We start from the raw sequence: 12,620 nt of genomic DNA, 5'->3' as shown, positions 1-12,620 counted from the left end.
CTGTTAGGAACAGGTCTAATTTCGCTGCGGTGGCGTTGGCTATTATTGCTCAGATGGCTGCAGCATGACGTAAACATGCCTGAAGTCCTGGGGCCTGACTTCTTCCCTCCCACATTCAAGAGGGAATGGTTAGGATATTAGCCAACGCTTCGGAAAAACCACTTTAATCAGATCCGTGCTTTATAAATCTTGGTTTATAAACCCTGCTTAACGCAATTAATAAGCATAGATTAACAGCTCAGTTGTCCCACATTTTATTTTTTAGTGTAAGAGCCAAGACTCTTCATTGCAAGCAATGAAATCCAACTCAGGCGGTTGCACCCTGGGTGTGGGGGAGGGGCCTGGAAGCCGGTGTCCTACCTCTCAGTCTAGCGGCCACGACATTTCGCTTTGCAGAATGAATCTGTGCTCCCACATCTCTGTTGGTGAAGAGCTGTGCTGTCCAGTGCAGTAGCCAACGGCCAGAAGTGGCTCCTGAGCACTTGAAATAGGTCTCGTCTGACCTGGGATGAACTCTAAGTCTAATAGACACACTGGATTTCAAAGACTAAGTACATGAAGAACGTCAAGAATCTCATTAATAATTTCTTTTCATGTTGATTACACATCGAAGTGATAATATTTTAGAAATGTTGGGCTAAATATATTAGTAAAACCAATTTAACCTGTTCCTTTTTACCTTTGTAATGGAGCCATTAGACATTCAAAATTGTACACGTGTCTCCCATTTTATTTCTATTGGACAGTGCTGCTCGGGAACATTTGACTCGAAGCCAATTTGAACTGTTGGTGCCGAGAAACAGGCCTCTCTTAGAAAAGCTTCTATTTCCTTTCATCTCTGTGGTAAACAATGAGTTCTGCTCAAGCCTGTCTTTTCTTTCTTGGGTGGGTGACGGTGGGGGAACATGCTTAAGGATATGAAAAGTAGGCAAAGTCTCTTGATACTCCAACTTTGGGGACTCACAGTAGGAACCATTCGCCAGCTGCTTTTCTACAACATAACGACAATGGTCAAATTTCCAGAAGCAACTTGAGAGTTCTCTCTATCTTAACTTGAGCCAGCCAATTCTACCTTTGTGTCTGTAACTTATCAATTTCTTCATTAATTTGAACTCTTTCCAAAAATAACAAATCCAACTGGAATTGTCTTATGCAAAAACGGGAATATATTGGTTTATGTCTCTCTGAAAGTTCAGAGATGACCCTAGCTTCAGGCAGAGCTGCATCCAGGAGTGGCCTCAGTGCTGTCACCTCTCAGTTTGGCTTTCCTCTTGTGCTCATTTCATCCCAGCCCTGCACTCTCTCTGTGGTGGCACTCTCTCCCTGTGACATAGAGATGATGGCAGCTCCAAGCTGACATCATCCCTATGTCTCAAACCCAGCAGCAAGAGAGCTTTCCCCCTATTTTTTTCTATAAAAAAATCCTTGAATTGTCTCTCAGTGCCAATGGGATCTCAGGGGTGTGGGTCACCACACCCATTCCTGAGCCAACCTCCATGGTCCATGACATGAAGATCCTGGCTGACTGGTCCTGGGTGGTGGGTTCAGACCCAGAGGGGGAGCAGGGTGAGAACCAGCAGTGTTTCAATGCGTGTTCTGAAAGAGGAGAAGGGCTTTAGGGGCTGTGACCAGAAAAGGGGGAAATGGGTGTCAGGCAGACCACAGACAACAACACGCCACTGCACCCAGGATGCACAGGGCATCTTTTCTGCTGCAGCTGAGTGGGTGGGGCTTGACTTCACTGCACCAATGGGCATATCTGCACCTTTACATTCGTTTGCCCTTTTGGTGGTTTCTATCCTTTATCAAAATCATGTTGCAATAATTACCACCACCCCCAAAAAAAAACCCCTGTGAATGAAAGTACACTATAGGCACAGACAAAGGCAACCTAGATGACTCTTTTCCTGTCTAGTCAAAGGGATGCCAAGCCCTTACGGCAGCTGGTTAATCCAGGTTCAAAAAGCACACGATTTCTTCAATGGACATTATGATGTCTCACTATGCTGACAGCAACAGGAGTAACTGAAAATCTCACCTACTTTAAGCCCTTTCACTATTTTGATCTTATCGTGAATACTGTCAACAGCAGCTTTGCATCATCATTTATACAAAATCGGAAAACCCTAGCACATGCTTCATAGCACTGTGATTCAGTTTTCTCCCTTCTTCGTCTAACCAACCCCGCCTCTCTTTTTTTGCACAAATGCTTTATCTGGTGGCCTTTCCCAGGCACCTATCTACCTCTTCAGTAGAACAAACCCAAAGAACACTGGTGTCTCTGGGTAGGGGAGCTACAGCTATGGTTACCAGACAAGGCCGTCTCCCTCTGCAGATGTCGGAGAAGTAAGCCTGCGCACCGACTCTCAACGGCAGGGCCCCACATACACATTTCCACATGTTTGGAGAAAGGAAAAGTTCAAAACCACATCAAAAGTGCTCTGTGACCACGGAGTATAAATATTACAAACAAACAAAATCAGCATGTAATGTGTACTTTAATTTGCTGACAGATATTTAAAAAATTAACATCAGCATGAATGACAAATGCCAACACCACAACAAAACCTTTAACCCAGGAGAAAAATAACTCACAATCAAAGCCGCCAGGCCTCTAATTAGCACACAGCATCCTTGAAACAAGAGGCCAAAATAAAATAAACTGCCAACATGGAGAGAATTGTGCAGGGGGAGGGGGAGCAGGGACTGGAAAAATTAAGGCTTTCCATAATGTACTTTAAAAAAAAAAAAAGGCTGTTGCTTTAAACTTACTAGGGGTGGGCAGAAGATTGCTGCTCAAACATAAAGTATGTGTATGCCTCCTAACTCAACATTTATGTTTTAAAAATTATTTTACACTGCAGGGTAAGTCACTTCAGATACAATTTAATAAAAGCAACATTTTGAAGGAGAATTGACTGACATGCACTCGACAACTGGTTTGTGCCTAGATGCTTTCACCCTAGGTGCTTTCCATAGTGACAAAGTGAGGGGGTTCACCTTGGCATCTAGCTGACTTGGGAAGTCCCAGCTACTCTACCCACTCACTACCTGACCAGCCAAGCTCCTGGTTTTTTCTTTCTAAGCCTCTTCCTCATACAACTGGTAGAGTAGATTCTCAGGTGAGCTAATGCTTCATTCGTTATGTATGCATATATAACTGAGCTGGTATAGAACATTTATATGAACGTATATTTTGTCTGAGACAGTAATTTCTCAGTAAACATTACCTACTATTATTTACATGCTTTATTTTCTTAAATGTCCCTATTAACTCCAAAGATAGATATTATCTACTTCATAGACCTGATGAAACCGAGGCTCAGAAATAGCACAATTACGGATACGATAAACAGTAGACTTGGCCTTATAAATTTCTTAGACATTAGGTGAATTTAGTTCAAACCCCACTTTCACTGTTAGGATTTGCACTGAATAGGAAAGAAGTTTGATTCGGGTCACACGAACCCAAGCTAATTCTGTTGTGATTCTGCAGGCCTTGCAAAGAAGCAACCAGAAAAAAGTAGGTGCTCATACCCATTACTGCCTGTAGAAAGACTCTGAAATCACTTTAAGAAGCTAACACATTTTAAAAAATACACTCTCTCTCTTGTTTGATAATCAGGAAGAGAAAAACAAAAACAACTTCACATGACATATGACTACAAAAGCCATTTTTCTGATAGAACTGTTATCCAATGCCTGAATTTTCTGATTTTAGAGCCCACACAGGGGTGGGGGTGGGCTTCAAGGCTGGCTTCATTTGGTAGATATTATCTACTTCATAGTCCTGATGAAGCTGAGGCTCAGACATAGCACAATTATGGATACTATGAACGATAGATTTGACTTTATACATTTCTTAGGCATTAGGTGAATTTATTTCAAGTCCCACTTTCATTGTTAGGATTGACAATCCCCTAGGAGACTTTGGTTTTCTGTCTTTCTATTCCACCTTTCACAGCAGCAGTGGGGTTCTGAAGGTGGAAACTACTCCATGTGCCACCTAGCAACTGCCTCAGGCATGTGAGAAGGCCATCTCTTTGATGGATTTCTTTCAGGAGCAAATGTTCTTCTTTCCTAGACTCCCCCAGGGAACATCTCCTCGAGTCACCTTTAGGGTTTCCCAGCCACTTCCTATAGCATGGAGGTTGGGAACAAGCCACTTCTGGAGTCAGGGGTCAACACGGCTCCCCGAAGGTGCTAGCACAAGGTGTGGTATATGGATACGAACTGGGCTTCCTTGGGAAAGAGCAAAGGAGGATGGCTGAGGCGACGAACAACTATGTCCCCACACCACGGAAAAGTTAACTTGAGGACAAGTCCTCTCCTGGCCCTCAGGAAGGCCTCTTTCCTTCAGACATGCTCTGGGAACACAGCTGAGCAAAGATGGCAGTGGATGTGACCGTGACTGCTACGTTTCGGCTTCCCTCCTAGATCACAAGCAGCTTGGAAACAGAATCCTTCTTTTTCTGTTTCATGTGGAAAACACCTGGGCCTGAGGTCTTAGTAGGCTGTACAGCCCATGAGAAGGCAATGACTTGGGGAAGATTCTAGGGTGGCAAACAGCAACCACTCCTCCCTGTTGGCTTTTAGAGCATTGGGATTTGCACAGTGTATACACAAGCATGTATATAAAACTCAAAAGTAAACCCATTCCTGTATTTAGGATAAAAAAAAAAAATTAAAAAGCCTGTCATATGTCAGAAGCTGGCTGGAGCCTGGAACTTGGCATGGCAGACAGAGTTAGCAGTTTGTAGGCTTTGAAGTGAAAGTTTCCCCCCCCCTGTTTTACTAGCAATGAAAAGAATTTTAAAGGAAAAACACTGACATTGGTGAGGACTATTTTTCCGTGGTGAACGATGTAACGTCTTTCGGTACAATCCTCTGTTTGGAGTGCTTGATGCCTTGGAAAGCTGCTGGCACTACCAGCCATGTCTTACACAACGGCTACACACAAGAAATACATCAGTTGTGAATCTTTTAAATACACCATCTTCTCCTATAATACCCAGCACTGGCTCACACACTGTCATGGAGTAGTATTTTAGGGTGTTTTAGGCATTGCAGAGCGCTGGTTCTCAAATTTAAAGGGAAGAATAGCCTGGAGATTCACTAAAGTTCTGAGGCTGGGGCCTCACACTCAGAGATTCTGATTCTGTGTGTGTGTGTGTGTGTGTGTGTGTGTGTGTGTGTGTGTGTGTGTGTGTTACCAGTATTTTTTGGGGGAGGGGTTGTCATTTAAACAAGCAACTCAGATGATTCACATGCAGGTGGTCAATGAACCTTACAGAGAAACATCACATCTAGAACCTATAAATATTAAAATTCTATGGCTAAAAGAATCGGGAGTTTAAATCACAACATTTATATTTATGAAAGTTCAAAAATAATTGATCACTCCAGGAAAGTGAAGAGCCTGTGTGCTATGCATTTCCCACAGGTTATCTAATTCTATCTTCACCCCACTCCTCTGAGGTAACTAGGGTGGGTGACGTCATCTTCACATTGCTGATAAGGAAATTCATGCAGGTTAAGTGATTTAGCAAAGGTTACAAAGCTAGTTGGGTCAGGTCTCCTGACTGATGTCCAATAAGACACTCCTAAAGTGAAAAGCTCAGAGAAAGAACATGCAGGAAATATAAGCACATTTCCTGATCCAGTTTTACATCACACTTTCCTCTTCTCTCTAATTCATAGCTCTACTTTAGCAGGTAACTTTGGGCTAAACGAAGTTTGTCATTTTCCACTTCCAAGCATTGGCTTTGGAGACCCATTATGGAGACACTTACAGCCAGCCCCTGGTTATGCTAACTTCTGTTTTTTCTTGGGAAAAAGAAACACACACGGTCCCCTATGGTAAAACATCACCACACACATTTTCCCTGGCTGATGACATTGGTATCATCCCTAGATTAGAGCCAGCATGAATTTTAAAGTCACTTTAGATCTAGCTCAGGCCTAGACATATGGAAAAATGGGGTGCCCCTAAAAATCCCATAAATGCTGCATATGCTCAGGGGAAGAAGTATACAGATGACTTCTTTTATTTCAGACACTTCCACTGGGACTTCTGCCTGTTCGGGTTCACATACCATATCACGAGGTGCTGTAGGGAAGATAAAGACTCTTTGACGGTGGAAAGTCACTCATTCCTTTGCCCTCCAGGGAAAACCTGACTTCTCTCTTGTGAGAAAAACTCCAAATGTAATGGACAAGACAAAGAAATATTTAATCAAATTCGTTTAGGAAACCCCACCAGTAACAATGCATCTTTTCAACAGTTGACGATGTTATGAACAGACAACGTCTTGTGTGTTGAGTCTGTCTCTGGCTTCTGGTGAGAAATGTTGTTTGCCATTAGACATTAGATTCATTCTAGAGCTCAAAGGAACCATGTTCATTTGCCAAAAACCTGCTGCTTCATGAGCTATAAAAAATGGTTTATAAAAATCACTAGAAACATTCTTAAAATATGATGATGTTGATGATGATGATGATGATGATGATGATGATGATGATAAGGCAATCTTTTCCCAGGGTCCGCCTCACTCCTAACCCCTCACCAACTGTCTTAGTCAGCTCAGCTGCTATAACAACATACCCAGACTGGGCGACTTATCAACAACAGAAATTTACTTCTCCAGGTTCTGGAGGCTGGGGGTCTGAGATCAGGGTGCCAGTGTGGTTGGGCTCTGGGAAGGGCCTCTTCCAGGCTGCAGACATCTAACTTCTCACTGTATTATTGCATGGTAGAAAACGAGTGGGCTAGCTCTTGGGCCTCTTCTTAGCAGGGCACTAACTCCATTCATGACATAATTACCTCCCAAAGGCCCTTTCTCCAAATACCATCACGCTAGGGGTTAGGACCTCAACACAGGAATTTGAGGGGGACACAAACATTCAGTCCTTAACACCAACCCAGAACATAACGGATGAACATGACTTCGGCATATTTTCAACAGACCCCCAAAGAAGTCCACTCCTGTGACTCCACCTGGGCCCATTCCCATCTCTCTTTACACCAGCTCATAATTCCTCCGGAGGTAGCAGAAAGACTTTCTAAGACTTCGGGCTCGTTTTAGCCACTCTTCACCCACACGATTTTTCAAAAGTGTTAAAAAAATGTTTTTTTAATACTTCCCTAGCACTTTTCAAAGAATGACCAAACCATTGGGTGGCAGACACCAAATAAAAGAGTATTAGAGTTGGCTCTGAGATTTTTTCTGACACCCTGTCCCCAGTTGGAGCTCTCTCCTGGAGAAAGACTGCAGATAATAAACGGCTCTTTAAACATAGACAGTGGATCACCCACTCAGAAATCCTGTGACACAAAGACTGCATTAATCATCTCATTCAACGTCTGATGAAAAACTAGGTCTTGGCCAGCCATGTTCGATTTCAAAACATCATTTGCCTCATGGAAACAAACCAACCAACAAAAATGTTAAAATGATGTGGTTTAAGTTTTTATACCGAAGTGACATGTGATTTAATATTACAATTTTTTTGCTTTTGGATGGTAGGAATGGCTCATTAAATTTCTTCAAAACATCCCCAACTATGGAAATTTAACCATTAAGCTGAGTCTTCGAACCACACAGATCAGCATGAGTGTGAGATAGTGAAAATGTGGCATGTTAGTGACAGGTTGGCAAATGGGGTCCCCCCCCCACCCCGCACTGGGAAATCCAACCTCTGGATGGGAGGGAGAGTCAGTGACCAGCCTAACTCATGTGCATTTGAACAGGAGTTACTGATGCAAATGTCCACAGAGAGACTCCTGTTGAGGGCACTAAGAGGGGATTTCAAGGGAACCAACTGGCTTTGTCAGCCAGTCACACATCAAGTGAGCCCCCGTCAGCTGTCACTCTCCTCTAATTTAGAAAACTATCTACGGCAATTGGCTGCAGTCCCTTTTATTGTCCTGCACCACAAAATTCCCGAGTGAAATATTCATCAGACCTCACACCCCTTTAACCAGAAGCAAGGGAACTCAAAGCAGATATTGTAGGCACCAATGTCTTACCAAGTGATCATCGTTATTATGAATACTTCTCTTGGTTTGTTTTTTGGGGACAAACACACTGCTTTAACATATAACTAATTTCCTTAAAGGGACAACACACCTTTGCTGAGAAATGCTCATTTTGTTACACAACAATTTCCTTGATCCATTCAGGGCTCTGTAATTTCCTCTATTGCTTGCATTTGGAAGAGACCTGAGAAGTGTGTACGTGTTTGTCCTCATTCCTTACAGAAAGCAGAGATGCATCAGGGGATACAACACAAGCCCACTCTGATGGGACATGTCTGTTCTTCTCAGCACCCACATGCAGAGGAGGCTCCGGGCACCAGGGCGTACCAGCTGGCTGATTCACCAAGTAAAAAATGAGAAAATGCCACCCGCAGGTTCTCTCACATCAAACAGCTGCTGGACATGTATCTGGGCTGGGGCAGACCCAGTAGCTTTGGCTCATTTCTGTATCATAAGTGAGGCAAAGAAAGCAACCAGATGTGGCCTGCATAGGCCTGCCTCTAAAAAGTGTATTCCTGGGCCAGAGACACCAGTGCTTACAGTGCAAGCCCCCGACCCACCTCTAGTCTCTTCGTGTCCTTGGCTCTGTCCCATAGCACTGGAAGCCTCATGCAGGTGTGGGGAATAGACCAGTGCCAACAACCAGTGTATCCTTTGCAAATAGCTGCCCCTGTGTATCCTTTGCAAATAGCTGCCCCTGGAGCCCAGGGCTGCTCACACTGGCCTGGATCTGGGAAGAGGACCCTGCAGGCCAGGGAAGTGGGCTTTTGGCTGTTTAGGAAGGAAACTCAGGGTCCTAGGAACCCAGAGAATTGACTAGAAGTGGGGGTGCTGGTTCTCTGTGCACACTGTGTAGGCTTCTTACCCTGTGAAGAGGAACATAACCAGCCGGGGATGGCCACACAGAGGCCTCTAAAGCATGCAGCCTAGGGCAGCCCCTTGTTGGGGTCTCAGGGCAATGCTGGCTGTGGCCTGCAGGGTGGGCCTGCAGGGCCTGGGCCTGTGGGGTGGGCCTGCAGGGCCTGGGCCTGAGGAGCTTCATTTGAAAAGCAAGGAGGTTGGAATCCATGATTGTCAAGGTCCGCTCTAGACTCAATACTGTGGAGTTCTAAGATCCAGTCTATCATTATTGATGGCTCATCTCAAACATTGGACAAAGACAATTAAAAGAAAAGAAAGTATGAAAAAAATCCATAAAAGGGTAGGGCCGGCCGAGTGGTGCGATGGTTAAGAACTGGCTTGGGACGCCAGAGGGCCCTGGTTTGGATCCCACATATGAGGGCCAGTGACACTGTCCTCTACAGCTAACATGCTGAACAACAGCTCGACCTGGAGCTGGGCTGCCCTGAGTCACCAGCGACGGCGTAGGCTGCAGCCCCTGTGCTATGTGGCAGTGGGTAGCCATGGGCTACCGTGTGTAGCCAGTAGCCAGCGTGAGCGGCCAGCAGCCGCAGTGAGCAGCCGTCCAGAAGCTGGCGACTGATCTGCCTCGCCCGGGAAGAGTACAATGATGGTGCCCACTTGGGCCAGTGAAGCAACGTCCTCCACAGCTAGACTGAAGAACAAAACGACAGCAACTTGTCTGTTCCCCTTCCCCCAATTCCCCAGCGCTGTTCCCATCCCCTGAATTCCCCAGTAAAAATCTAAAAAAAAAAATCCATAAAAGGGTAAAAATTTCAATCTCAGCCTCTCTAGTTCAAGAGATGAACAATGAGATATTCGGATTCATTAATGTTCTGGTTAATAGAGTAATTAGATTTACCTTTCACAGGTGACTATCAACTAATCAGAGTATAATAATGCCCTTAACATTGTTAACAACGATCAATCAACATATCCATTGGATTATGGGTGACTCAAAACATCTCCAGCTTTCCAAGCACCATGAACTGTGTGCAATTAACACAGAATTCATTATAGAAACATGGACGTGCTGGGTAGGTCAGATGATTGAGGTCCACAGTTTTCACCATAGTTAAAATTTCGAAAGCCATTTCTGTGGATGGGACCACCTCCTCCAGGCACCTTGATTTGGTTTGTTTCCCTCCTGATACATTTTGATGACAGCAGGCAACACCACCTTCTCCTGAAGTTTGTCATTGTCAAGAGACAGGGAAAGTGCCCGCACAGAAAAGCATCAGTGTCATGAGACACAGAAAGCCACTCACAGTTAGGGGCACTGACCTGTCCCTTCATATCTGGAGCGATAGGAATGGTGGGCCAGATGGTTGAGTAGACGCCAAAGAACACCAGCCAGATCAGCATGCTTCCCCAGACGGCCAGGTGACTGAACTGCAGAAGAAAACACAGTCAGGCAGGGCCTCTCTCCAGCCCAGGAGCCACCTGTGTCCATGCTAGCTTTCTTCATGAAAAGATTTGGATAGCTTTCCAGGCACTGGAGAGTTCTAGCTTCCTAATTTCTTCATTTAACAACGAATTCAAATAACTACTGGCCCTGAGGATGAAGGTGCTTTGGCCACCACAGCTGACCTTCCTGGAGGTCACCCATCCCATAGTGTTAGCCGACCCCTCTCATTCCTTACCAGTTGCTCCAATTTGGAGCTGCATAAAAAAGATCTCAGTAGTCTAGTAAGAGCGCTCTGAAGAGACAAAACGCACATGATGTTTTTATTGATCATTTTGAGACTTTGATTGTTCTTTGCATTTTTCAAAGAAGTTTGTAAAAATCTGGAATGGATGTTACATCTTAACAATGTCCCTTTAAGCAGCTACTGAGTTGTGAAGTTTTTCTCATCTGTCCTCTTATTATACGATGAGACTTAACTTTTCCTTTCTTCCACATTCCATGATCTAATCTATCATCAAGTTCTGTTACCTTTTTAAAACAAATACATCCAGAATCTTAACACTTCTTACCACCTCCTCCTCTAATGTCCCAGGCTAAGCCACCATCACCTCTCCCCTGGATTAATTGCCATTGTCTCTTAGCGGATTCCCTGATTCCACATTAGTCTCTCCCCTGTCCCCCTGTCTCAGCACAGAATTAGGAGCCTATTTAAACAGCAGCGACAGACAATTATGAAACAATGGTTATAATCCCCAATCACTGGAAGTAACCAACATGTCTAAAATTGGGGACTGATTAAATAAGTGATGGGATATCAATAATACTCTTTCATCATGAACAATGATTTCATAGAAATATAGTTTAAGGGATAGAAAATGGTCATGATATATATTTTGTGAAAAAAGATTACAAAACTATGTGTTCTGTAATGCATTATCTTAAAAATATACACACACAGAACAAAATCAAGAAGGTCATACAGCAAAGTATTAACAGCAACTATCTTTTGGTGATAAAATTATGTAAATTAAAAATTGTCCTTTCTGTCCTTCTGTATTTTGTGTATTTTTTTTTACAATGTGCACATACATTTGCACATATACATTTGAAATAAGATGACTGATAATAGTTTCGTATCAAGTGTCAGGCTTAGTATTAAGTGTATTAAGCACCAAGCAAATGAATCATGAGGAAACTTTGGTTTGCAAATCTACCCTGATAAAGATCAAACCACAATTTTTACAAGCAAAATTTAAAATAAGACACTGGATATAATTGATTGTTTTTCCAAGGCTTAAAATGCTATCATACCAGAAAAAAAAAATCTAGAAATAATTCTAGAGGAAACTTACTTTAGTCCAAGCCGTAGTCTCCAAACCAGCTTTCAGACAAACAGTGACAACAACATACTATGAAAAGAAGAAGGAATTTGGGAACATGTATTATCATAAGTGAGTTATTTTTACTTTACAGGAGAAACCCCAAGTCTTCCCTCCAGCGCAGCAACTCCAAGGAGCTGCACTTTGAAAGGGCCATGGAGCTAGCTAATTCTCTAGGGGTTAGTTTTAGGTTCACTTTTCAAGAAAATCCCTCATTTTAGTGATTGTCTTCTCCCAAGTAACAGTCACTTTTGTTCTTTACTTGACTTGGAAGATTTGGGAGAAATCACCTTCCTCAGTGTTGTGTTTTTTTTTTTTCACAGGTAGAGGTGATATGGTCATTGGAAGAATGGGGATATCTGTCAATCGCCTGTCCAGAAATCTTGAGTCTGCATAATCTTCGCTAACAAATGAAGTAAGCATTTCACGACCATTCTGACCATCGAGGCATCTAGATTATATAGTTCAAAAATTAGAAGTAAATGATAATGAGGAAGGCCTTATATAAAGGGTTTCAAGAGGCAGAATCCACACATGGGCCCTTTAAAATGGTTCTGTAAACAGAGAAATAAACTTACTGTGTAAACAATATTTCCAACAAATAAATAGTCTGTGGCATGACCGTTGGCCAACACAGTATCTGAAAAACAAAGAAGTTACTATTAACCTCCAGAGCACAGCACTGCAGTCCATTTTATTCAGAATGTAAAAAATAAAATAAAATAAAAAATAAATAAAATAAAAAATAAATAAAATAAAAAAATAAAAAATTAGAAACATCAAAATGTAAGGGAATTTTGAAAATTACATTATCTATGATTCTAATGTCTCCTCTTTCTGATTTTTTTTCATCATATATTTTCTCCAAAGGAAATAAACAAAATCAGGTTTCCAA

The 12,620-nt window shown here is 42.9% G+C and overlaps 1 protein-coding gene across 7 annotated transcripts in view; it reads right to left on the bottom strand.

The window, feature by feature from the left end:
* The window catches only part of ATP8A2 (ATPase phospholipid transporting 8A2), a 624,797-nt gene that overhangs the window by 130,457 nt on the left and 481,720 nt on the right, over positions 1 to 12,620 (bottom strand). For all 7 annotated transcript variants that reach the window (XM_019651455.1, XM_019651453.1, XM_019651451.1 and 4 more), the window contains 3 exons: positions 12,304 to 12,365; positions 11,699 to 11,755; positions 10,223 to 10,330 (listed from right to left, as the gene is read on the bottom strand). In XM_019651455.1, coding sequence (XP_019507000.1) covers positions 10,223 to 10,330; positions 11,699 to 11,755; positions 12,304 to 12,365 — 227 coding nt within the window. The remainder of the gene's footprint in view (positions 1 to 10,222; positions 10,331 to 11,698; positions 11,756 to 12,303; positions 12,366 to 12,620) is intronic.

This window comes from Hipposideros armiger, unplaced genomic scaffold (assembly GCF_001890085.2).
Source record: "Hipposideros armiger isolate ML-2016 unplaced genomic scaffold, ASM189008v1 scaffold_160, whole genome shotgun sequence".
In the NCBI taxonomy this organism is placed as follows: domain Eukaryota; kingdom Metazoa; phylum Chordata; class Mammalia; order Chiroptera; family Hipposideridae; genus Hipposideros; species Hipposideros armiger.
This window is presented reverse-complemented; position numbering and strand designations above follow the sequence as displayed.